Source organism: Cetorhinus maximus, chromosome 7 (genome assembly GCF_964194155.1).
Source record: "Cetorhinus maximus chromosome 7, sCetMax3.hap1.1, whole genome shotgun sequence".
Taxonomy (NCBI): domain Eukaryota; kingdom Metazoa; phylum Chordata; class Chondrichthyes; order Lamniformes; family Cetorhinidae; genus Cetorhinus; species Cetorhinus maximus.
This window is the reverse complement of record NC_135885.1, coordinates 38,047,685-38,075,557: the sequence shown is the minus strand read 5'-3', so window position 1 is coordinate 38,075,557 and position 27,873 is coordinate 38,047,685. Positions and strand designations below refer to the sequence as shown.

At 46.9% G+C, this 27,873-nt stretch overlaps 1 protein-coding gene across 1 annotated transcript in view; it reads left to right on the top strand.

Annotated features, from left to right (window-relative positions):
* The window catches only part of LOC144682449 (relaxin receptor 1-like), a 241,886-nt gene that overhangs the window by 47,268 nt on the left and 166,745 nt on the right, over nt 1-27,873 (top strand). The window contains exon 2 of the mRNA XM_078544852.1: nt 22,381-22,524. Within this exon, the coding sequence (XP_078400978.1) occupies nt 22,381-22,524 (144 nt within the window). The remainder of the gene's footprint in view (nt 1-22,380; nt 22,525-27,873) is intronic.

Genomic DNA, 27,873 nt, shown 5'->3' with positions numbered 1-27,873 from the left:
GCAGTTGAAATGGTTTTCAGTAGGGAGATGCGTCCAGACAGATCCTCGACGCAGTCCCATCGACCACTAATTTTCCTAGCAGCGGCTGCGAGGCAAATCATCTCTCTTCACAGAGACGGACAGCCACTTTGCATATTTAAAGGCCCTATTAAGGGCCATTTTATGGGATTTCCTGCATTTTTCTGATAGCTCCCTACCATGTGGGCAGGCCACCAGCTTCATGGACACAGCCTCCCTGCACCAGCCCAAGGGGGTCATCAGATTCAGAGGCTCCAAGGCACAAAGAGGGGGCCATGGGCAGAAAACGCAATCCGTGCAGCCCTCGTGATCCCCCAGGTGGAGGCCCTTGGTCCCCTGAAGTTTTTATTTTTAATCTGCTTAGCTAAGGGTGCCCTGAGGTCCCCTCACTGCCTCAGCAGCGCCCAACTCTCCTCATGGTGCTGTTGAGGCTTCAGAGATGCCAGCCCCTGATTGGGAAGGGAGCATCAGGTCCCCAGCCACCATCCTCAATAAGATGGTGAACCTGCAGCAGCCAGTTAGGTGGTCACCTGTGGTAAAATCGCAAGCTAATCCTGCTTCCGGCAGGTGCGGGCTTGGGACCCAAATTGTGCCCTGACACCAAGGTCCTGAAGCCCACGATAAAAATCAGCCCATGGCAACAGAATCCTGCCTCCAAATACCCCAATGAACCTGCAAAGGCAGGCGGGATGACACGGTGCATCTGTCAAAGGAAGGATTTCTGATTAAAGGGATCTCTGCATGAGTTACAGTGGCCCAAAAAGGCGTAGATTTTTAAGTCTGCAGCAACCACAGGAATGGAGAGGACCTGGAAAGGGTTCTTCCCGGGTCTGATATCCTTATCTGAATGTCCTGCTGTGAAATCTGAGGGGCTGCAGAAATGTAAGCTCTCCCAAGGACAGGAAGAACCAAGCCTCCCTAACCAAGCAAGCGTGGATGGAAGTGGTCAAGGAAGTCAGCAGCAGAAGTGTGGTCACCTGGCCATGGCTGTATCTTTTCAGTTTCACTGATCAAAGGCTTCCCAGCCTATCAGTCTCAGTCCCACTGAAAAAGCACTCCCCGCTGTGCACTCGCCTCAGTGACCCTGGCGAATTGCTGACAGCTTGGAAAATAAGTCCGCTGTCTGTTAAAGCCAGAATCATTGGTTAAGATATTTGAACATTTCAATCACTCAGCCGCCGACTGCACGGCAATTCCTCACTTGTCTTCAAACCCAACCACGTGAAAGCTGAAAGAGGGCAGGATCATGTTGAGATCCCAAACCAATAACATTTTAGGGGATTTAACTCCCCTCAGGCACCCAAACCCACCACCTTGCCTGGGAAAACTCTCCTCTATCCACTCATCTAACTTTCTTGAAGAAGGCAACCAATTACATTTAAACTCCAAGAAGAAAAACCTTTTGGACAAACTCTTAATTCCCAAAGTAAACCTCCTGAATAGTGACTCAAATTGTAATCTATACAAAATTCCTGTGCAATTTCATTCCGCAGATGAGTCACTCATGGGTGGAATTCTCTGCACGTAGTCCCTGCTGGTGCAACAGGACCATTTGCAGGCCAGGGACCCAATTCCCTAATTAACGGGCTTTGCCGAGCTGTTTCCCAGACTCATAACGTTATCATTCTGCCTCTGGGTTCCCTGACCAATCAGGGAAGACAGGCAGGATGCCATGCCTAAACAAGGAATGAAGGATCTCTATTTCATGGACCCCAGCATGGTTCACAATGGCACCACTGAGTGAAGCATTCAAAATAGCAATAGGAAAGAGAAAACTGCTGTTGTCTGTAGTCAAGGCATGGGAAGGCTGCTTCCCTAACTCTCACACTCATACTTGGAAATCACATTTCATGCTGCAAGGGCGCGAAGAGAAGTCCTATTTCCAGAGGGAGGAGAAGGAGGCCAGCCAGCCTCATCAAGCAGGCACGGCTATGGGTAGCGCAGGAGGTGAGGAGCAGGCACGTGGTGCCCAAGACCTGGCTCCAGTTCGTAAAAGATTTAATGACCTCATGAGGTCCATCAAGAACTCTCAGCTGGCAGCCATTACTCTCTCAAATGCTCTGCATTCCCCTTTAAAGCTCGACTTTGACTGACTGATGTCGCACATATTCCTTTCTCTCCAGCCTCTCCTTAGACCAACATTTTAGGAGTCAGCACTTACACTCACCCCCATCTTATTGTCCTCCCACATCCATTCTTCACAGTCACCCTCCTCAAATATATCGCCTTTCCTTCATTGTCACTGGGCCAAAATCCTGGAACTCCCTCCCTAACAGCACTGTGGGTATACCTACACAACAGGGACTGCAGCTTTTCAAGGTAGCTCACCACCACCTTTTCAAGGGCAATTAGGAATAGGTAATAAATGCTGGCCCAGCCAGCGATGCCCACACCCCGTAAATGAATAACAAAAACCCTCCATCCTCAGCAAGTGGTTCACCTCTCACATACAATTCTCTCTAACCTTTCTTATTGCAGGAAAAGAGAATCCATAACTCCAAGGAGAGACAGAGAACCAGGGATGGATGTGCAGCCATGGAGCAGGAAGCACTTGAGTTTGGCAGGGTGGCATCAGCGCATGTTGTTGATGAATTGAGGGTGACCCGGAGACTTGGTGACAGCATTACACAAAGTCTGCGCTTAGTACCTAACTATCACTGATTTTGCATTGATGTCACTAACATATTGAAGGTCATGATCTGCACAAAGCTAACCTGGAACCCTGCTTAACCTGGTTTCAGCACAAACTCATGTCCTTCATCTCTCACGTGTGCATTACAGGTACTGACGGAGGAGATAAGGGAGGAATCCTCAGAGGAGGATCAGGACTCTGTGTTGCACTATCACATCACTTCTGTGCACCCTCCGCCTGTAAATATACACACACCTCAGTGGATCCAGCATCACAGACAGATAGGGTGCCACATGTTGAGGACCACATCACCTGTGAGCAGGAGCAGGTGCTGTAGACAGGAATGGCAGTGGAGAGTTTGAGTTCCCTTCGGAATTTGCAGGGGACTCAGCAGCATATGTGTGGACATCTGAAGGATTTCCCCGAGGCAGTGGTATCTCGAGGACTGTAGATGGAGGAGTCTGTCACCGTCATGAGCTCCATATTGTCCCCGGGACTCAACCACATAAGCTCTGACCATTAGAGATTGGTCAATCTCATGGAGAGACACATGCAGCAATACTCAGAGTGGACCCAAGAGCAGCATCTCAGCAGGAAAGGGTGCAAGCCTCCCTCAGTAGCCTGGACCAGTCCGCTCAGAGTGAGTGCTGACATCCACGGAATACATGAGGAGCTTTATACTCTTAATGGGACAGTGGCACTGTTGGCACAGCGGTTGCTGTAATGGATGACTGCTGTGCACTATCAGCCAGCCCCACCTGAAGACCATCTCAGGTCTGCAAAGGTTGCTGAGGAGAGCGAAGGTACCGAGAGCTCCTCAGCACCCTCACATTCCATCAACACCCCAGTCCTTTTACCAGAGTCCTTGTCTGCTGCACAGGCGTTAATGACCACAGCTGCCCATCCGCAGTATGAAGGATGTCCCCCTTGGGTTCCTGCACGATGAGGCTGGCCACCACATCCTCATTGCCATATAGACTGAGAAGTGAGAAGCCTGCCTCCACCTCCTCCAAGGCAACATGGGGGCAGTTTGAAGGAATGTGCATGAGTGCAGGACACTGTCTCATTCACCGTGATTACACTTTTCCATTGTAAGTATAATATCTGAGCTCTTTTTGAATATATGTACACGCACCCGTAGATGACTCAGCATGTGTTTGTACACTACAGAACTCAAAAAGAATGTTGACATTATGAAGGGCATTCTTAACAATGATAATGAAGCAGCATGCTGAAGTCCATCTCCCATTGAAGTCATCAGGAGCAAGGATGTAGCCAGAGTTGTGAGGCGTTTGAGGGCTTCTGGTGTATCATATGAGAATTGAGTGTTCAATGGCTCAAATACTGAGATGCTCCTTGCTTCTTTCATTATGCATTGACCAAGGTGTAAGCTTCTCAGGTCAAGATGCCATCTTTGCTCCAAGGAATATTGCTTTTCTACTGTCCCCATTACGTTGGCAGCAGTTGCATTCCAGATGGTGGAAGATGTGTTTTGTGAGGTAAACCAAGGACTATGGAAGTCAGGAAGATTGCATATGACGCCCACTGTAGAAACTGGACCATTGGCTGAAATGGATACTGCACAAGTTAATTCAAAAAGCTGTTGTTGCACAGATGTAGGCCCATTCAGTGCAATATGTCTTATCTGCATGTATGTTGGCACATACAATCATATCAGCATGCATTGGGTGTAAAGTGGCATTATGATGTAAAACCTCACACCCAACATGATCAGCATTGTGGGCATGGTTGATTATGCACAGAGTGGCAGCTTTGGCACCTCATTTACAGGCACTGTTGTTTATGTGAGGGAGCCACGTTGTGAAGGACTTATTACCAAGTATGTTTGTAATATGCTGGGACTGATGGTTATGATGGTGAGGGTTGCAGCTATTTTAATGTAATTGAGTCAAAACTCAATAATGTTGTTTATATTCCCTTATCGGGGATGGGCATTCCCCTGTGGTATCAATGTAAAAGATTCTTTTGTTGGAAGTTGATAAACACACATCTCACATACCCTTATGCTGATGTTGTGATTAAGTGCTGTGGCTGTCTAGTGTCTGGAGGTTGAGGGAAGCTAGGAAAGATTGAGGGATGCCAAAAGGAATCATGTGCTCACGTGGGGAGGTAGATAGTCTGTGGATATAAGGGCGACATGACTCTCTCATGATGCATGGTCAGAGGAGTGCCCTGATGGCCTCCAACCACTGCTGTCACAGTGGAGACACAGACTATTGAAACCTCTGGCATATTGAGGCATCCCTGGTGTCACTGCCATCTATGCGATCATGGCCAGGACTATCGCCGTGGTCCCTCAACTCTTCATCGCCCTCATCCTCAGAGGATTGCCCACCATCTGCTGTGCCCTCATCCTCCAGTGCATCTCTTCTTTGGATTGCAAGGTTGTGGAGTGCCCAGCAAACCATGACCATCAGGGACACACATGAGGGGGAGTACAGCAAAGCTCCTCCAGATCTGTCCAGACATTGGAATCTCTTCTTCAGGAGACCGATGGTCTGATCCACTAAGGCTCTGGTGCTGCCATGGCTGTTATTGTACCACCTTTCACCTCAGTTCAGACGCCATTAGCCATCTTTTCAATGGGTAGCCCTTGTCACCAATGAGCCATCCCTCCAAGGAATTAGGGCCAGTGAAAAGGTCTGGAACCTGTGAATTCAAAGTAGGAGCCGCGACTGCTGCCCGGGTACCTGGCGCGCACCTGCATCATCTGCCGATGATTGTCGCGCACGCCGTTATGGCGCTGTGAGTGCAATCAATGGCTCACTCCACCCTGGGGAAACCTGCGATCGCTGCAAATCCTTGGGCTCTATCCAGTTGACTCTGGACATCCTGTGTGAAGGAGATGTAACTCCTTGCACTTCAGAACATTGCATCTGTGAAGACCTTTATGGAATAGTGTGCAACAGGCTGTGTGATACCACTAAGGTCTTCACAGGTTGCCTGGAGTGAGCCTTGTTGCAAAGAAATTCAGCGACACAGTGACCTTCAATGTGAGAGGCATTGGGTGGCCCCCAAATGCAGTTGGATGCGATCTCCCCTGCAAGCATGTCACAGAGTGATGTTACCATGGCGCTTGAAAGCCTGACTCTTCTCCTGCACTGAATATTGCTGAATTGCAGGTAGCTGAATCTCTGCCTGTAGACTCTAGGGGCTGCATGAGACTGTCTGTGCCTCTGCTGAGGGTCTCTGAGTTCTTCCTGACCCTCGGGGTCTAGCGCTGCTCTGTCCCATTCATGCAACACTGCATCCTGAGCCTTCCTCTGTGCCCTTCTTCCTCTCACTCTCCTCCTTGTCCTCCTGATCCTTATCCTTCTCTCCTCCTCACTGAAGGTTATATCTCCAACAGAGACTACAATGCCCATTTGGCGCAGAGTCTTTAAAGTCCTGGCAGATGGCCAGGAAAAACAATCAAGCACTCAGAAGAGCTCTCCATGCACATCAGGGGAAAGGCCTCCAACTCAAATAATCTGAAAATGGATGATCTGCTCATTCAAATGAGCACTCCTTACAGTCACTAATGTGTTAACTGCAAAGCTGAGATTCTGGTCTCAGATGAAGCTTTTAAACCTGACCAAACAAGCTTGGCATGACAAAATAGATTGCCACATGGTGTGATTCTCATCCTGAAGGCGTATTATTGCCTTCAGAGCATATTATTACTCTCAATTGGGTCCTTAACGACCTTAATTGCTTCTTAAATTGACATTTAAATAGCGCGAGCGTGTTTCTGATTTTAGCCCTGCCCGCATAACATATTAGTGCAAAACGTCGGAAATGCCTCCTGACATCATCACAGCCAATATTACAGTTGATGCCATGGGGAATCATTCAAGTCGATGTCTTTAAATATTTATATTACATTCCTGTAGCTCCTTTTTTTTACAACTACAGATTCTACCCAACTCCAACTCCTACTCTTCTCCCCCGTAAGTCACAGTCCGAAGGGATTCAATCTCCCACAGAATTCTCAGCCCTTAGGGAAGGCGTCTTGGAGACATGCAGGGTTTCTTCTTTGTCTTGGAGGACATCATTATCATCAGAACGGGACAGCAATTTAGCAGCATTGCTGGAAAGCAAAGCATAAGGTTCAGGATGAATGAACTGCAAGGATAACGAGGATTTTTCAATGAAAGACTATTCCAAGAGAGAAAACTGAACAGCATCAACCCCTGGACTCTCTGGGATTAGAAGAGAAGAACTCAGAACACCCCGAGGAACTTGTTTCTCCCTGAAACCACACCGGGAGAGGCCTTCAGAAGACAAATGGTCTTCAACTCCAGGGAAGACTGTCACAGCCGCATCATTCACTGCTGCATTGATGACTGAAAAGCCATTAAAGATCCGAGATTTAATTTAATGTAAACAATGAAGTAGAAAAAAAAACAACAAAATTCCCTTGGGCCTGTCAGGAAGAGAAGAGATGATTTCCCAATGACATTTTTGGAGGACTGTTTACCTTCTGTGGGCAGTGGTAAGACAGCCACACTTTTCTCTGTGTGAGGTTGCTCCACTCTGGGCAATGGGAAGAATTACTGAGGATATGGAGGCCAAACACCACCATCTTTTGTAATAGGATAAATTTCCTGTAGATGATTAACTCGGAGAAAAGATTGCTGTACAGGATTTGGCAGTTTCAGGTGTGCTAAAGATTTTGTTGCAGCTTCTTTGCTGAAATACAGCTCTGGGGGGAAGAAGATCTTCCTCTGGGCCTGAAGTACTGGCGTCACTTGGCTTTCAACCCTGGTAGGTACCAGCTCTTTAGCGGTGTGGTCCTCTATGGACTCAGGCAAGGAATTCACTCTGGAAGACTCTTCATGAACAACGAGAGATAGGCTAGGCAATACATTGGTAGATTCAGTAGAACAAAGATCTGAATGCTGCTCAGCCACCAGAAACACAGCTGACTCCTCAAGAAAGACAACAGTGGCTTCACCTGGCGCCTCTATCAACTGGAAAGACAAATCAACCTCTAGGACATCAATCTCCAACAGATCACTCAGTGCTGCAAGGGCTTCTTCCTCATCAAAGTTTTAGGAAGAGCCAATTCAGGTTCAGCAGGTCTTCATGGGGATGGCCACCACCTGCTGCATTGCCTTCTGAATCTGCCAACTCTGACCTTACTTCATGAAGAACTGAGAGATTCATAACTTCAATCACCACCCGGGGTCCAGTGGATGGTGTCTCTGTGAAAGAAAGGGATTTGGTGCCAATTGTATAAACTTCCTCAGCTGCTTAAAGCTGAATTTCCACTGGTTCTAAATAAAAGATTGAAGATTGTTTCATGAAAGGCAATTGGTTTTATTAGGACTCCTAGAAGTATGCCAACATCAACACTCAGTAAGGATGTACGTTAATTGTGGAGAACATAGAGAGAATCAAAAATCCCTTGTGGTGAAGAGGAGCAATAATCCTGCCTTTAATTGAAGGTCTGTGCCGCCTGGACCTTGTAATTTGATGCCTGATGGATGAAGGGTCATTGGCTGAAGCCAGTCAAGATCATCTGCCAGTGTGTTAACAGCAGCTCCAGTATCAATTTTAAAGGTGGGTATTGAAGCCTTGAACTTGCACTCTAACTGACCAATAGTCTGGACTAAGACTATCATCTTCCCCAAGGAACTCTGTTATTTCATCTTTATCTTGATTTCCAATTTCTCAGATGGAGTATGTTTCATAAATATTTTATTGTCTTCTACCTCAGAAATAGTTGTTGGATTTGTAGAAACACTTGAAATGTCCAGCTTTGCCACACTGGAAATATCAAGAACTGACTTGATGCTTCTGCTCTATAGCGTGAAGGCCTCAGTATTGTAGGAAATGGCGTTTTCATAATTCCCACTTCTGGCCTCTCTGTGACTCCTTAAGACAGTCAAATGGGTGGGGTAGGGACAGGGACTGTTCACCAGGCATGGTCATCATTACTTCTCTCCAATATGCCTTCTCCTTCCCTCAATGTGTAAGTACGAGCTGCTGTCGAGTTTTCCTTCACTCTGTGGTTCCTTCGTTAACACCGATATATTTTTTACATCAATGTCTCCACTGCTGCCACCATGTTCTGAGATGGTCTTTCTTATCTGTGAGCTCTAGGTGTGGTACTTGATTACTAGGTAGACTGTAGCCATACTCTGGTATCTGCTTAACACTTGTTTATTACTTCTACATCTAAGTAGATTACAGAGTAGACAATTTCCAGTTCCCTGGCCCCAACCGCTTCCTCTTCACCATGGATGTCCAATCCCTCTACACCTCCATCCCCCACCAGGATGGTCTGAGGGCCCTTAGCTTCTTCCTTGAACAGAGGCCCCAACAATCCCCATCCACCACTACTCTCCTCCGTCTGGCTGAACTTGTTCTCACACTGAACAATTTCTCCTTTAACTCCTCTCACTTCCTCCAAATAAAAGGTGTGGCTATGGGTACCCGCATGGGCCCCAGCTATGCCTGTCTCTTTATGGGGTATGTGGAACATTCCTTGTTCCAGTCCTACTCCGGCCCCCTCCCACAACTCTTTCTCCGGTACATCGATGATTACTTCGGTGCTGCTTCATGCTCTCGTCGGGACCTGGAAAAATTTATTAATTTTGCTTCCAATCTCCACCCCTCCATCATCTTCACATGGTCCATCTCTGACACTTCTCTTCCCTTCCTTGACCTCTGTCTCAATTTCTGATGATAGACTGTCCACCAATATCCATTACAAGCCTACCGACTCCCACAGCTACCTCGACTACAGCTCCTCACACCCCGCTTCCTGTAAAGACTCCATCCCATTCTCTCAGTTCCTTCGCCTCCGTCGCATCTGTTCTGATGACGCTACCTTCAAAAACAGCTCCTCTGACATGTCCTCCTTCTTCCTTAACCGAGGTTTTCCATCCACGGTCGTTGACAGGGCCCTCAACCGTGTCCGGCCCATATCCCGCGCATCCTCCCTCACGCCTTCTCCTCCTTCCCAGAAACATGATAGGGTCCCCCTTGTCCTCACTTATCACCCCACCAGCCTCCGCATTCAAAGGATCATCCTCCGCCATTTCCGCCAACTCCAGCATGATGCCACCACCAAACACATCTTCCCTTCACCCCCCTTGACGGCATTCCGTAGGGATCGTTCCCTCCGGGACACCCTGGTCCACTCCTCCATCACCCCCTACTCCTCAACCCCCACTTATGGCACCTCCCCATGCCCACGCAGAAGATGCAACACCTGCCCCTTCACTTCCTCTCTCCTCACCGTCCAAGGGCCCAAACATTCCTTTCAAGTGAAGCAGCATTTCACTTGCATTTCCCCTAACTTAGTCTACTGCATTCGTTGCTCCCAATGCGGTCTCCTCTACATTGGAGAGACCAAACGCAAACTGGGCGACCGTTTTGCGGAACACCTGCGGTCTGTCCGCAAGAAAGACCCAAACCTCCCTGTCGCTTGCCATTTTAACACTCCACCCTGTTCTCTTGCCCACATGTCTGTCCTTGGCTTGCTGCATTGTTCCAGTGAAGCCCAACGCAAACTGGAGGAACAGCACCTCATCTTCCGACTAGGCACTTTACAGCCTTCTGGGCTGAATATTGAATTCAACAACTTTAGATCTTAAACTCCCCCTCCCCCCATCCCCACCCCGTTTCTTTTCCCCCCCCACCCGCCTTTTTTTTCAATAATTTATATAGATTCTTCTTTCCCCACCTATTTCCATTATTTTTAAATCTAAAACTAAAACCTTTAGTCTTTCCACCCCACCCCCACTAGAGCTGTACTTTGAATATCCTGTCTTGCATTCTTAATTAGCACTTTTCTCAGACAAAGACCGCCACCTTCAACACCTCTTTGACCCTTTTGTCTCTGACATCTTTTGATTATCTGCTCACACCACACCCTCAATGTGTCTCTTCCCCCCCACCCACCTTAAACCAATTTATATTTCTCCCTTGTTGAAACTATGCTTCAGTTCTGCTGAAGGGCCATGAGGGCTCGAAACGTTGACTGATTTCTTCTCCGCCGATGCTGCCAGACTTGCTGAGTTTTTCCAGGTAATTCTGTTTTTACAGAGTAGACATGTTACTCCTGGGCATAGTGTTCCAACCTCTCTCTCAAGAGAAAGTCTAACACATGACTGACTTGTGTCAGTGATACATCATCATCTACGCCATACGTTCACATATCCCAAATGTTAACCCTTTATACTACATATTCTATTTTGAAGTTCAGTTCTTTTTAACATTATTACATTTTTCTATTCTTTCGTGGGATGTGGGTGTCACTAGCTAGGCCAGCATTTTTATTGCCCATCCCTAATTGCCCATGAGAGGGTGGTGGTGAGCCATCTTCTTGAACCGCTGCAGTCCATTTGGTGTAGGTACACCCATTGTGCTGTTAGGGAGGAAGTTCCAAGATTTTGACCCAGAAACAGTGAAGGAATGGCAATATAGTTCCATGTCAGGATGATGTGTGGCTTGGAGGGAACTCGTGGGTGGTGGTATTCATATGCAGCTGCTGTCCTCATCCATCTTGGTGTAGAGGTTGTGGGCTTGGACAGTGCTGTTGAAGGAGCCTTGGTGAGTTGCTGCAATATACCTTGTAGATGGTCCTGTATGTCGATGGTGGAGGAATTGGATGCTGAAGGTGATGGGGTGCCAATCAAGTGGGCTGCTTTGTACTGGATGGTGTCAAGCTTCATGAGTGTTGTTGGAGCTGCACTCATGCGGGAAAGTGGAGAGTATTCCATCACACTCCTGACTTGTGCCTTGTAGATGGTGGACAAGATTTTGGGAGTCAGGTGGTGAGTTACTCGCCTGAGAATTCTCAGCCTCTGACCTGCTCTTGTAGTCACAGTATTTATATAGCTGGTCCAGTTCAGTTTCTGGTCAATCATAATGCCCAGGTTGTTGATAGTGGGGGACTCAGCAATGGTAATGCCATGGAATGTCAAGGGGTGATGGTTAGATTCTCTCTTGTTGGAGATGGTCATTGTCTGGCACTTGTCTGGCACGAATGTTACTTGCCACTTGTCAACCCAAACCTTGATGTTGTCCATGTCTTTCTGCACTTGGACATGGACTGCTTCAGTACCTGAGGAGTCGCGAATGGTGCTGAACATTGTGCATTCATCAGTGAACATCCCCATTTCTGACCTTATGATGGAAGGAAGGTCATTGATGAAGCAGCTGAAGATGATTGGACCTAGGACACTACCCTGAGGAACTCCTGCATTGATGCCCTGGGACTGAGATGATTGACCTACACAACCATAACCATCTTCCTTTGTGCTTGGTATGACTCCAACCAGCAGAGAGTTTTCCTCCTATTCCCATTGACTCCAGTTTTGCTAGGGCCCTCCTTGATGCCACACTTGGTCAAATGCTGCCTTGATGTCAAGGGCAGTCACTCTCACCTCACCTCTGGAGTTCAGCTCTCTTGTCCATGTTCAAACCAAGGCTGTAATGAGGTCATGAGCTGAGTGGCCCTGGCGGAACCCAAACTGAGCATCAGTGAGCAGGATATTGCTGTGCAAGTGCTGCTTGATAGCACTGTCGAGGGCCCCTTCTGTCACTTTGCTGATGATTGAGAGTAGACTGATGAAGCGGTAATCAGCCAGTTTAGATTTGCCCTGCTTTTTGTGGACAGGACATACCTGGGCAGTTTTCCAAATTGCCAGGTAAATGCCAGTGTTGTAGCTGTACTGGAACAGCTTGGCTAGGGGCACAGCTAGTTCTGGAGAACAAGTCTTCTGTACCATTGCCGGAATGTTATCAAGGTTCATAACCTTTGCAGTATCTAGTGCCTTCAGCTGTTTCTTGATTCATGTAGAGTGAGTTGAATTGGCTGAAGACTGGCCTCTGTAATGCTGAAGAGCTCAGGAGGAAGCCGAGATGGATCATCCACTCGGTGTTTCTGGCTGAAGATTGTTGCAAATGTTTCAGTCATTTATTTTGCACTTATGTGATGGGCCCCCCATCATTGTTGTTTGGGAATTTTTGTGGAACCTTTTCTTCCGGTGAGTTGTTTAATTGCCCACCACCATTTACACTCAATTTGGCAGGACTGCAGAACTTAGATCTGATCCACTGGTTGTAGGATTGCTTAGCTCTGCCTGTTGCATGAAGGTTTTGCTGTTTGGCATGCAAGTAGTCCTGTATTGTAGCTTCACCAAGTTGACACCTCATTTTTAGGCATGCCTGGCGCTACATAAAATGAGAGAGATGAATACGTGGCTCAAAGACTGGTGTCGGAGAAGTGGGTTGCGGTTTGTGGGGCACTGGCACCAATACTTTGGAAACTGAGGGCTGTAACGTTGGGACGGTCTATTCCTGAACCGTGCTGGGACCAGTGTTCTTGCAAACCGGATAACCATGGAAGGAGAGAGAGTTTTAAACTAAATAGTGGGGGCAAAGGGTCAAATGTGGAAAGATGTGGTATATCAAAGAGTAGAGACGAGGTAAGAAAGGAAAATAGTAATATGGGAAATGAGGATCAGAGAATGGCAAGAAGAGATAGAGAGAAAAAACCTAAGGAGGCACCAACAATCAAGACTAGATGTTACAAAGATAACAAAAAGACAAAACTAACAGCTATGTATCGGAGTGCATGTAGCATCTATAATAAAGTAAATTAATTCATAGTGCACATTGAAGTAAATGAATATGATCTGATAGCCATTACAGAGACGTGGCTACAGGATGACAAGGATTGGGTCTTGAATATTGAGGGGCATATGACATTCAAGAAGAATAGGAAGGTAGGTAAAGGTGGAGGGGTAGCTCTGTTAATCAAGGATGGTGTTTGTGCAATAGTTAGAGATGATCTTGATTCAGGAGATCAGGATGTAGAATCGGTTTGGGTGAAAATGAGGAACAGTAAGGGAAAGAAGTCACCAGTGGGAGTGGTCTACAAACCCCCTAACAGTAACCACAATGCAGGGCAAAGTATACAAAACAAAATATTGGGTGCTTGTGATAAAGGGACGGCAATAATCATGGGTGACTTTAGTCTAAGTATAAACTGGAAAAATCAGATTAGCAGTAGTAAGCTGGATGAGGAGTTCATAGAATGCTGTTGGGATAGTTTCTTAGAGCAGCACGTTCTGGAACCAACCAGGGAGCAGGCTATGTTAGACTTGGTATCGTGTAATATGACAGGATTAATAAATGACCTCAGAGTAAAGGCACTGCAAGGTAGCAGCGACCGCAATATAATTGAATTTTACATCCAGTTTGAAAGGGAGAAGAGTGGGTCTAAGACTAGTGTTTTAAATTTAAATAAGGGCAACTATGTGGACATGAAAGCTGAGTTAGCTGAAGTGAACTGGGATACCAGGCTATGGAATAGATCAATAGAGAAGCAGTGGCATACATTTAAGGGGATATTTCAGAATACTCAGAATAAGTATATTCCTATTATAAAGAAAAATTCTAAAGGGAGGACCCATCATCCGTGGTTAACTAATGAAGTTAGGGAAAGCATCAAACTTAAGGAAAAAGCATATAACTGCAAAGATGAGTGGCAGGTCAGATGATTGGTCAGGATATAAAGAACGGCAGAGAATGGCTAAAAGGTTAATCAGGAGAAAGAAATTAGTGCATGAGAGGAAGCTAGCTAGGAATGTAAAAACAGATAGCAAGAGTTTTTCCAGGTATTTAAAAAGGAAAATAGTAAGTAAAGTATCGTCTAGAGAATGAGAATGGGGAGTTAATAGTAGATAATAAGGAAATGGAGGATGAAATGAACAAATATTTTGCTTCAAAATAGAGGATACAAAAAACATTCCAGTAATAGCTGTAAATCAGGAAGTGTATGGAGAGAGGAATTTGGTGAAATTACAATCACTAGGGAAGAGGTACTGAGCAAACCGACGTAGCTGTGGTCTGACAAGTCTCCGGGTCCAGATGGACTTCATCCTAGTGCCTTAAAAGAGGTGGCTAATGAGGTAGCAGATGCGTTGGTGTTAATTTTCCAAAGTTCCCTAGACTCTAGAAAGTTTGCATCAGACTGAAAAGTAGCAAATATAACCCCTCTATCCAAGAAGGGAGGGAGGCAGAAAACGGGAAACTATAAACCAGTTAGCTTGACATCTGTTGTGGGGAAGGTGTTAGAATCAATCATTAAAGAGATTTTAGCTGGGCACTTAGAAAGACTCAAGGTAATCGGGAAGAGTCAACATCGGGCAGAATTTTGCCCTCGGGTGGGCTTGGCGGGGGCAAGCCGACCGCCACCGGCAGCCAGGCCACGACCGTGATTTCACGCTGGCAGGCCAATTAAGGCACACCCAGCATGAAAGGCGTGCTGTAGCACTGCCTATGGAAGGGGGGAGCGGGGGCGAGAGCGCAAGTTCGCACATGCATGCACGTGCGTGCAATGAAAGCTCCCTGAGGCAGAGTTGCCTCAGGGAGCTGAAGATCTAAACTATTAAAAATAAAGAATTTTGAAATGTTAAAAAAAAATGTCCCCTCATGTGACATTTACTTCACATGAGCAGGGACATGTTATGAATGAAATTTAAACATTGTTATTTAATTTTATTTGCTGTTGGAAACCTCATCATGGATGAGGTTTCCTAAAAAATCCAAAGGCCAGTTGGTTTTTTGCCAAGTTATTGGAGTGTTTTGAAAGAGTAAGGTACTGTGGATAAAGAGGAGCCTGTAGGCATATTGGGGATAACATATTAGCATGGATAGAAGATTGGCTGGCTGGCAGAAAACAGAGAGTATGCATAAATGGGTCTTTGTCTGATTTGGCAGGATGTGACGAGTGGAGTTCTGCAGGGGTCTGTGCTGGGGCCTCAACTTTTTACAATTTATATCAATGGCTTAGGTGAGGGGAGCGAAGGCATGGTATCTAAATTTGCAGATGACACAAAGACAGGTAGGAAAGCATGCTGTGAAGAAGACATATGGAGTTTGCAGATGGACATAGATAGGTTGAGTGAGTGGGCAAATGTCTGGCAGATGGATTATAATGTGGGAAAATGTGAAGTTGTTCACTTTGACAGGAAGAATAAAAAAAAGAGTATTGCTTAAATGGAGAACGACTGCAGATTTCCAAGGTGCAGAGGGATCTAGGTATTCTAGTGCATGACTCATAAAACATTAGCATGCAGGTACAGCACATGATCAAGAAGGCTAGTGGAATTCTATCCTTTATTATGAGAGGAATTGAACATAAAAGTAAGGATGTTATGCTTCAGTTATACAGGGCATTGGTGAGACCACGTCTCCTTATTTAAGGAAGGATGTAAATGCATTGGGGCCGTTCAGAGGAGGTTTACTAGATTGATACCTGGAATGAGCAGGTTGTCTTATGAGGATAGGTTGGACAGGCTGAGCTGGAGTTTAGAAGAGTGAAGGGTGACTTGATTGAAGTATATAAGATTCTGAATGGTCTTGACAAGGTGGACATGGAAACGAAGTTTCCTCTTGTGGATGAGTCCAGAATTAGTGGTTACTGTTTTAAAATTAAGTGTTGCCATTTTAAGACAGAGATGAGGAGAATTTTTTCTGTCAGAGTGTTGCGCGACTTTGGAACTTTGCCGCAGAAGGCGGTGGAGGCGGGGTCATTGACTTTTTATAAGGCGAAGGTAGATAGATTCTTGTTAGGCAAGGGAATCAAAGGTTATCATGGGTAGATGGGGGTGTGGAATTCGAAACACAAACAGATCAGCCATGATTTCATTGAATGGCAGAGCAGGCTTGGGGTGCCGAATGGCCTACTTCTGCTCCTATTTCATATGTTCATATGCTCCTGGCATGCCCTCCTGCCCTCTTTATTGAACCAGGGTTGATCCCCTGGCTAGATGGTAATGGTAGAGTGGAGGATATGCTGGGCCATGAGGTTACAGATTGTGTTTGTATGCAATTCTGCTGTTGTTGATGGCCCACAGTGCCTCATGGATGCCCAGTTTTGAGTTGCTAGGTCTGTTCAAAATCTATCCCATTTAGCACAGTTGTAGTGCCACATAACACAATGGAGGGTATCCTCAATGCGAAGATGGGACTTCATCTCCACAAGGCCTGTGCGGTGGTAGCTTTTATCAATTCTATCGTGGACAGATGCATCTGAGACAGGTAGATTGGTGAGGGTGAGGTCAAGTAGGTATTCCCTTTTTGCTTCCCTCACTACCTGCCAAAGATCCCATCTAGCAGCTATGTTCTTTAGGAATTGGTCAGTGGTGATGCTACTGAGCCACTCTTGGTAATGGACAATGAAGTCCCCCACCCAGAGTACATTCCATGCCCTAACCACCCTCAGTGCTTCCTCTAAGTGGTGTTCAACATGGAGGAGTACTGACTCATCAGCTGAGGGTGGCATTAGGTGGTAACCAGCAGGAGGTTTCCTTGCCCATGTTTGACCTGATGCCATGAGACTTCATGGGGTCCAGGGTCCAGAGTCAATATTCAGAATTCTCAAGGCAACTCCCTCCTGACTGTATACCACTGTGCCACCACCTCTCTTGGGCCAGTTCTGTCAGTGGTACATGTCACACCCAAGGATGGTGGTGTCTGGGACAGATATGATTCTGTGAGAATGACTAAGTCAGGCTGTTGCTCAACTCATCTGTGGGACAGCTCTTCCAATTTTGGCACAAGCCCCCAGATGTTAGTAAGCAGAACTTTTCAGGGTTGACAGGGCTGGGTTTGCCATTTGCCTAGGACTATGCCAGGTAATCCAGCCTGTTTCATTCCTTTTGTAGTCTTTGTAGCGGTTTGGTACAACTGGGTGGCTTGCTAGCCCATTTCAGAGGCCATTTAAGAGCTGTGGGCCTGGAGTCACATGTAAGCCAGACCAGGGAAGGATGGCAGATTCCCTTCCCTAAATGGCACTAGTGAACCAGATGGGTTTTTTTTTATCACAATTGGCAATGGTTTCTAATACCAGACTAGATTTATTAACTGCATTTAACTTCCACCAGCTGCCGTGGTTGGATTCAAACCCCGTGTCCCCAGAGCATTAGACTCGGCTTCTGCATTGTTAGTCCGTTTACATTACCTCTACACCACCACCTCCCCACAAAGAGCCCCCTAGCTATAGAATCACTCTTGTTACTTTAATTGAGTTCCCTCCATTTCATTATTTTTGAAGATGAGATGTCCAGAACTATTGGGGTTTACCACTATTGTGCTTTCCAGTTTGCAATTTTATTGCTATTCATTTTAATCACAGGCAAGCAAGCACAGAAGCAGAAAACTCCAGGAAATATCTACGGATCTCACAAATAAGATGTAAAATATTCAAGAGCAAATCCTGATCTTGCCTTTAAATGCCCTCAAGATGTTTACCAGAATTACCAACATGAACAAGTTTTACATTAATAGGACAGTTCATTTAATAAGCTTGATTTTAAAGTTATGATGTCAGAGCCATGTAAATGAATCACATCAACTTATACTTTTGGTTTGCATAACTCTGTTTGGACAAATATAATTGATACTTAAATTCACTACAGCACTTCCAAAAAGCTTAAAATGCTGGCTGTAGGCCTTTTTAAAATAATGCACAAGGTGTGAAGTTGAAGCATAAAGTCTACAGCCTCTGGCTGGTTTCACACCTGCTACATACGATAAGACTGACATAGATTGTGGTCCAGTTCTTTTCAATTATCTGGAATACATGCCCAAAGGTGTTGGGCGAAATCATCCCAGATTTGCACTCGGTGCTGTAGCGGGTGTGAAAAACGGCGTTTTACCCAACAGCTGCAGTGGTAGGTTTTCAAGCCGTATCGTACACTTCCCACCTCATTAATTATGCATCCACAGGAAACATGCCATCTCACTAGTGGGCAGCCTCTGAATTGCCCGCCATGCCGTTACCTCACCATTTCCTCACTCTGGGTGCCATATCTAAACTGTAGCCATGCACACAGTTCTCAATGCTTGCAACCCAGGACTGCTCCGGTGAAAGCCAAGAAGAATTCAGTGACATGTCACTGGTATGCCTTTTGGAGGCCCGCCATGATGTCCTCCACACCCGCTCTGGCTGGAGGAGGTCCAGCAACCTCACCACTCCGGCTTGGGAGACAGTGGCAGAGTTGTCAGTGCCAACGCTGCACTGAAGAGGTTAGCCATCCAGTGCAGAAAGAGGGTGAATGATCTCATCCATGCCGCCAGCGTAAGGCAGCCATCTCATCACTCTAAACTCACAGTCACAAGCCCATCACACATTCACTGGCATCTCACTCGCTGCCGGCTCAAGGGACATCACCACCCACTCTCTCACACACACCCACACATCACCCTCTGGCCTTATCTCTTCAGGCCTCCTCAGCCCTCACCATCTTGAGGGCACTTGCACAGATCAACATGTGCCCCCACACACACCCTCATCCTGCAGCCTCGTCCCTTGCCTGAGGCCACTTCTCCCCTAGCCCTGCAGCTGTTGAAAAGCCACCCCCGCCATATGGCTGGTCTGGTAGGTAGAGACCTGCCCGTGAGTCCCCCTAAAAGTGATGTGGTGCTGCCTGCGAAACCTGGCGCCGATGACTGCACATGCTGCCCGAAGCAAGGTAGGTAAACAAACCACAAAATCCCAAGTGAAGTGCAGCTCGCCAGGTGCATGGTACTTATGTACAATTGTGAAACATGTCGGAGTGCAATCACGCAGATCACTGAATCACACAGTGCAGAAGAGGCCCTTTGGCCCATTGAGTCTGCTCCAACACATGAGAAACACCTCACCTACCTACCTAATCCCATTTACCAGCCCTTGGCCCATAGCCTTGAATGTTATGACGTGCCAAGTGCTCATCCAGGTACTTTTTAAAGGATGTGAGGCAACCCGCCTCTACCACCCTCCCAGGCAACGCATTCCAGACCGTCACCACCCTCTGGGTAAAAACATTTTTCCTTGCATCCCCCCTAAACCTCCTGCCCCTCACCTTGAACTTATGTCCCCTCATGACTGACCCTTCAACTAAGGGGAACAGCCTTGCAGTCTGACTGTCTTCATATTAATTAAATTAGTCACACACACAACATACACACAGCCCCCACAAGCCTGCTTCACAGTATCACACAGTAATATTGGAAAAAATTATATTTTCTTTACAAGTATACATTATTTAAAAAACTGAACTAGTTAAAATTTTATGATAGAAACCTAAATTTTTAACAGTATTATTTTTCTTTAAAATTTTCAGTAAAGCAAGGTGTGATGCTAAGCTTCATTCTTAGATTCAGTTCCTATGTTTACTGAACTGACTGATTTCAAGATAGGGCTGCATCTTCTGGTCAGCGAGTGGGGGGTGGGGCCCGGTCGCCGATACGTAAAATGATATGACGTGACTTCGGGCCTGTGTCCCGACATCAACCCGTGTCATTTAGATTTTCAGTTTGGCGAACTGTCAAAGGCTATTGAGGCCATTTAAAAAGTAATTAAATTGATTAATGGACCTGCCCATCCAGCCTTAAGGTTGGCGGGCAGGCCAGGAGCCTAGATGGGCTTCTGAAAAAACATGAAACCTCATCCACAGGCGGGATGAGGTTACATGAGGGCATTAAAATTTGTATGAAATCTCTAAATAAAAGAAATTGACATGTCCCACCTCATGTGACAGTGGCACATGGGGGGACGTCAGTAATTTTTTTTCTCATCTTTATTTAATGTTTAAACCTGAGCTGACATCCCTGAGGCAGCACTTTGCCTCAGGGAGATCTATGCGCTCTTTCGCACACATACACAAAAAAAGTGCATTCCCGGGTCAGGGAATTTCCGCCCCCCCTCCGCACAGAGAGCGCATAGTGCTTCCTGGCGGACGTCATGCCTGCCCCCTGCCTCCCAATCGGGGGCGCCGATCGAGAACCCACCCGCTCGCGCCCACTCCTGCAAAACCCCGCCTATGGGGGGAAGATCCTGCCCAGAGAATACAAACTCAAAGAATTGTGAAGAGGATGTAAGGAGGCTACAAAGTGGCACAGACAGGTTAAGTAAGTGGGCAAAGAAATGGCAAATAGAGTATAATGTGGGAAAATGTGAAATCATTCATTTGGCAGGAAGAATGGAAAAGAAGCTTATTATCTAAACAGTGAGAGATTGCAGAGCTCTGAGATTCAGAGGGATCTGGGTGTCCTAGTGCATGAATCACAAAAGATTAGTATGCAGGTACAGCAAGCAATTAGGAAAGCTAATAGAATGTCATCATGTACTGTAAGGGGAATAGATTACAAAAGTAGGGATGTTATGCTTCAGTTGTCCAGGGCATTGGTGAGACCACATCTGGAGTATTGTGTACTATACTAGTCTCCATATTTAAAGAAAAATGTAAATGCATTAGAAGCAGTTCAGAGAAGGTTTACTAGACTAATACCGGGAATGGGTGTTTTGTTTTATGAGGAAATGTTTGACAAGTTAGGCTTGTATTCATTGGAATTTAGAAGAGTAAAAGGTGACTTAATTGAAATCTTTAAGATCCTGAGGGGTCTTGACAGTGTGGATGTGGTGAGGATGTTTTCTCTCGTGGGAGAATCTAGAACTAGGGCTCAGTGTTTAAAAATAAGGGGTCGCTCATTTAAGACAGGGATGAGGAGAATTTTGTTCTCTCAGAGGGTCCTGAGTGTTTGGAACTCTGTTCCTCAAAAGGCAGTGGGAGCAGTTTATGAATATTTTTAAGGCAGAGCTACATAGATTCTTGATTAACAAGGGGGTGAAAGGTTATCGGGGGTAGGCAGGAATATGGGATTGAGATTACATTCATCAGCCATGACCTTATTGAATGGCAGAGCAGGCTCAAGGGGCCAAGTAGCCTACTCCTACTCCTAATTCATATGTTCAAGTGTATGTACGCAAAATCCTTATAAAACACTGGCTTAGCCTCAACTGGAGAGCTGTGTCCAGTTCTGGGCACCCCATTTTAGGAAGAATGTGAACGCATTAGAGAGGACGTAGAAAAGATTCATGAGAATGATTCCAGGGTGAGGAACTTCAGTATAGTGGATAGATTGGAGAAACTGGGGCTGTTCTTGGAGAAGTGAAGATTAAGAGGAGATTTGATAAAGGTGTTAAAAATCTTGAGAGATCTGGACACGGTAGGTAAGGAGAGATTGTTCGCGTTGGCACAAGGATCGAGAACGAGAGGACACTGATTTAAGGCGATTGGCAAAAGAAGCGAAGGCAACAGGAGGAGAAACATTTTTTATACATCTAGTGTTCGGACAAGGAAGCACCGCCTTAGAGTGTGGTGGAGGCAGATTTAACCGAGGCATTCAAAAGAGAATTAGATAATTATCTGAAGAGAAATAAATTGCAGGTCTATAGGGAAAAGGCAGGTGATTGGGACGAGGTGAGTTACCACTTGCAGAGAGCGGTATGGACGTGATGATTGAGTGGCCTTTTTCTATGCTATAGCTATGCTATTGGACCAGGCTCAAAGAGTCGAATGCCCTACTCCTGCTCCTAATTCGTATATTTGTATAACCATTTTATGAATCTATGATTCAACTGAGGCAATGCAAGGGTATCCTCAGACCAGGGAGAAAAGCAAAAACAGCTAGGGCTCCTGCTTGTAACTGCTATTCTGTAACCCCGATTGAAAAATGCATTTGTGTGTGCTGAACTTTGTGAAGATAGGATCTGGCTTGACAGTTTGTTCCTTTTTATATTAGTTTGTGACCTTATCATTTTGCACATCCTGACTGCCTCATTAATTTGCTGAAATCCTATTCGCCCTTGCCAATGAGCAATTTTTTCACAAGTAAAATAATTTCTGTGATTTATTATCTCTCTTTTTCCTCTTTAGAACTTGCAATTTCATCCATCCTTGACAGTCCCCGTTGTCCGACTGGATTTTTCCCGTGTGGCAGTCTCTCAGTCTGTATCCCGCAGTCGTCATATTGCAATAAAATTAAAGACTGTGAAAATGGAGCTGATGAGGCACATTGTGGTGATGTACTTTTGATTATCTGTAATGAATTTACATATCAGACTGTCATTTACATTGCATATAATTAATTTGAGAAAAACACATTGTTGGAACAATTATTATAATCTGAAATGTTGTTACATGTTTTTTGGATCAGCTGTTTATTCAGCAGAAGTTGCCTATGCTGAAAAGTTGCAAGGCTATACAAAGTAGTAGATTTACCCAGCATAGGACAGATATGGTACTCTCTTTGTTTATCTGTGTGACAAGTGGCCCAACCGCACCTTCACCACCCCCCCAATTTGAATAGATGGAGAACATTCTGTGAAGTCACAATTATTGAGGTATCTTTAGCTATTATGCCCCTTCGCTTTTTTAAAGCCTGCATTTTCACAGTGATTTGTGAACATAGTTTTGTCTATGCACTCTTTCACAACAATGATTGCAATAATATTAAACAGCTTTAAATCTGAGCCATTAGGCGAAATTTTCCATGTCCACTGACGGTTGTGCTTGGCGGCGTGAGTGGACAATATATGGAGAAGGCCAGAAACCAGTTTCACGGCAGCGAGAAACCAGTTTGCGATCATCTACTCCCTGCCATTGGATGCCGGGAACCTCATTGCAATACATCTGCATATCATTATAAGGCCAGCCCACCGGAATCATGCCCTCACACTGGAGAAACATCCATGGCATGCTGGGTGGGTTCTCATGGACATGGTTCTGCTGCGAAGCAGCCCTCAGAAGTTGGAAAGTCACCGTTGAGGGTCCGCTCACATCGGATGATGGTTGAGGGAGTGGAGAGGAAGGTCCAGCTGTGTTTGGGAGAGGAAGATGTACTGGGGAGTGGGAGAAGGAAGGTCTAGGATTGACTGGGAGAGGAAGAGGTGGCAGGATGGGGTGAGGTTGAGAGGGGGGAATGAAGGTGTCAGGATGGGATGAGGTTGGGAGGGGGGGAATGAAGGTGTTGGTGAGGGAGGTTGCTGGGGAGAGGGAGTACGGGGGAGGAGGGAGTAACAGGGGAGAAGATGGCAACTGGGGGTGTAGGTGTAAGGGGGGGTGGAAGGTGTAAGGGAAGGAATTCAGAGGGGGAAAGGAGTACGGAGAGAGGAGGGAGTCCTGGGGGAGGAGGAACGAATGCAGAGAGGGAAGGGAGTCCTGGAGGAGGAAGGAATGCGGAGAGGGGAGGGAGTCCTGGAGGAGGAAGGAGTGCGGAGAGGAGAGGGAGTCCTGGAGGAGGAAGGAGTGCGGAGAGGGGAGGGAATCCTGGAGGAGGAAGGAGTGCGGAGAGGGGACGGAGTCCTGGAGGAGGAAGGAGTGCGGAGAGGGGAGGGAATCCTGGAGGAGGAAGGAGTGCGGAGAGGGGAGGGAGTCCTGGAGGAGGAAGGAGTGCGGAGAGGGGAGGCAGTCCTGGAGGAGGAAGAAGTGTGGAGAGGGGAGGGAGTCCTGGAGGATGAAGAAGTGTGGAGAGGGGAGGGAGTCCTGGAGGAGGAAGGAGTGCGGAGAGGGGAGGGTGTAAGGCTGGAGGAAGAAGCAAGGGTGTCTGAAGGAGTCAGGGAGGGGGAAGGAGTAATGCTGGAGGAATAAGTAAGGCTGGAGGAAGAAATAAGGCTGGAGCAAAGAGTCAGGAAGGAGGCGGACTAAGTGGGGATGGATTCCGGTGGAGTGTAGGGGTGGGGGGTGGGAAGGACCAAGGACAGGGAATCCAGGTAGGGAAAGGGTTTCATGGGGGGAAGGGGTTCCAAAGTGGGGTGGGGGGGGTGGGGGGGTGGCAGGGGTCCAGAGAGGGAAGGGGTCCATCCAGAGGAAGGGATGTCCAAGTGAACGTGCAATGGAGTCCATGATTGCCTTCTGAGGAGTGAACTGAGTGTGGGCTTGGAACGGGGGATTGGTGAGAATGACTGAGGGCAGAGTGAGGTGATAGGGTGAGAGTGTGAGGGTTCGACAGTATTGGTAGAAGATGCAGCGAGGGTGGTTGGTGGGGATTCGGAGGCAGACACGGACCCTGGGGGTGAGAAGGAGGAGGTCAGGGAGGTGAATGTGGAAGGGGGTACGATTTTTGGCAAGGAAGGGAACTTGCACGTTCACCTGGACATCGCCGAAGGAAAGGGGTTGTGGCTGGTAGGTCACAGAGGGGAAGTGGAATGTGTTGTTGGGGAGTCAACAGTGATGGGGGAAAGGAAATGGATGATGGAGGGAGGAGAAAAGAGGGGGGAGCTTACAAAAAAGCGAATCAAGACCATGCTGTCTAAATCGAAAGTGAAACGACAGTCTTGGTGGGCGAGATCAGGTGCTGCATGGTTTTGTGGTCACTGGGTGGGCGGAGATGCAGCTCAGATGGACACCAACAAACCCCAACAAGCAGCATTGAAAATGCTCAGGATATTGAGGCGAATGTGATACGTGAAGGATCTACGTGCATGGGAGAGTGCTTGCACGAGGCTCCAAAAGGCCCTGCCACACACACACTTCTCCCTCCAGAGTCACTCATTGGCCAGCTGCTCTGTCTGCAGATGAGGTTGAGGGGCTCAAAGGCAAAGGGGACTCGGAGGGAGCGGACAGCCTCTGAGATTCCTGAGTGGATGACCCAGGGGTGTCCAGCTGCCGCTCCTTCTCCCTTCAGGTGCCCGAGGGCCCCAACCTGACTACTTGAGGGGAAGGAAGACCTGGAGGGATGTCGAGGTGCCCCGTTTCCCTCTCGACTTGCCGCTGCAGGAACCCACCCATGGCTCCCGTGATGCAGTGCAGGGTCTCCATGGTGTCCACCATCCTCCCCATGGAGACCTCCAAACATGCACATGTGGGCACCATTTCATCAGAGCAGACGACACACTCCTCCAACTCACGTGCCACTCTGTTGAGGGCTTCCAACAGCTCTGCATGATTTTTCCCTGCCTTCTGCTGACCCTCCACGATGAGTTGTAAGACCAAATCCAGAGGCTTGTGATCTGACTCGGACCTCACAGATGCCTCTTCCCCAGCAGTCCTCCAAGTGCTGTGGAGCTCGGCCGAACCTGCCTCCTCCTGCTGCAGACATGTGTCTGTGCTGTAACCACCAGATTGTGAACCCAAGCCTGCTCTAGATCTAGGTCCCACCAAGATGTGTGTCTCTGCGCTGTTGCAGGGTGTGAGTAAGTGCTGTGACGGGTTTTCCAGACTGCTTATTTTCAGCTCTTCACTGGAGGAGGTGTCCTCTTGGCTGCAGGTGAGGACCTGGATGGAGATGAGGGACTGGCTGGCTAAGGGAGTTGATCGCTTGGCAGAGCTCCCTGTGAACCAAAATAGAGATAATTAGTGCATGGCAGCAGAGTCAAAGGGCAGAATTTTTACCTCGGCGGGCGCACACACGTCCAATCCGCTTGAGCGTAAAATGACGTGCGTTGATGTCAGGCGAGCGTCCCAACGTCAGCGCGCAGTCACGCAGCATGCCCACTGACAATTAAAAGGCCTAGTAACGCCATTAACAAGGCCATTGAAAGAAATTTTTTGCTGCCAGTCCAATCTTAAGATTGGCGGGCAGGCGAAAAGACCAAGCGGCCTTTGCATTTTTTTGGAAACCTCATCCATGGGCGGGATGAAGTTAAGACCATAAGACCATAAGATATAGGAGCAGAAGTAGGCCATTCAGCCCATCGAGTCTGCTTCGTCATTCAATGAGATCATAGTTGATATGATAATCCTCAGCTCCACTTTCCTGCTTTTTCCCCATAACCCTTGATTCCCTTACTGATTAAAAATCTGTCTATCTCAGCCTTGAATGTACTTAACGACCCAGCCTCTACAGCCCTCTGCAGTAAAGAATTCAACAGATTGACTACCCTCTGAAAGAAGAAATTCCTCCTCATCTCTGTTTCAAATGGGCACCCCCTTACTCTGAGATTATGCCCTCTGGTCCTAGACTCTCCCACAAGGGGAAACAACCTCTCAGCATCTACCCTGTCAAGCCCTCTAAGAATCTTATATGTTTCAATAAGGTCACCTCTCATTCTTTTAAACTCCAATGAGTACAGGTCCAACCTACTCAACCTCTCCTCATAAGAAAATCCCTCCATACCCAGGATCAACCTAATGAATCTTCTCTGGACTGCCTCCAATGCCAGTATATCTTTCCTTAAATAAGGGGACCAAAATTGTTCACAGTATTCTTGGTGTGGTCTAACTAGTGCCTTGTATAGTTTTAGCAAGACTTCCCTACTTTTATACTGCATTCCCTTTGAAATAAAAGTCAACATTCCATTTGCCTTCCTGCTGAACTTGCATGTTAGCTTGAGTTAACGTTTCAAGTCCGTATGGCTCTTCTTAAGAGCTGAAAGGAATTAGAAATGTGGCAAAATATATACTGTTTAAGGGGGTGGAACAGGTGAAGCTGGATAGAAGCCAGCGATAGGTGGAGGCAAAGGAGAGATTGCGAAAGATGTCATAAACAAAAGGTCAAAGGGTTATTAATAGTGGTGGTGCTGGCTAAAAGAGGTGCTAATGGTGACATTAAGAGTTGAAAGCAGAATGTGATGATGGTCGGACCAGGGTAAGCACTCTGGAAAGTGACAGATGGCTCTCATGAGGGTGGGGTAGGGGGAGGGGACACTGGTGGGAAAAAAGATTGAAAAGGTTAAAAGCTGGGGATAAAACAACGAATAAAATGGAAATAAATTTTAAAAATAATAATAATGAAAATAAATGGAATAGATAGGTAGATAGACAGACAGACAGAAAGAATAAGGAAAAGTGGGGGGGGGGATTAGAAAGGGGTGGGGATGGAAGAGAGAGTTCATGGTCTGAAGTTGTTCAACTCAATGTTAAGTCTGGAAGGCTGTAAAGTGCCTAATCGTAAGATGAGGTGCTGTTCCTCCAGTTTGCGTTGAGCTTCACTGGAACATTGCAGCAGGCCAAGGATGGACATGTGGGCATGTGAGCAGGATGGGGCGTTGAAGTGGCAAGCGACAGGAAGGTCTGGGTCATGCTTGCAGACAGACCGAAGGTGTTCCGTAAAGTGGTTATCCAGTCTGCATTTGGTCTCTCCAATGTAGAGGAGACCACATTGGGAGCAGCGAGACTGCTCCATTCACTGCTCCCAATGAGGTCTCTTCTACATTGGAGAGACCAAACGCAGACTGGATAACCACTTTATGGAACACCTTCGGTCTGTCTGCAAGCATGACCCAGACCTTCCTGTTGCTTGCCATTTCAATGCCCCATCCTGCTCTCATGCCCACATGTCCGTCCTTGGCCTGCTGCAATGTTCCAGTGAAGCTCAACGCAAACTGGAGGAACAGCACCTCATCTTCCGATTAGGCACTTTACAGCCTTCCGGACTTAACATTGAGTTCAACAACTTCAGACAATGAACTCTCTCCTCCATCCCCACCT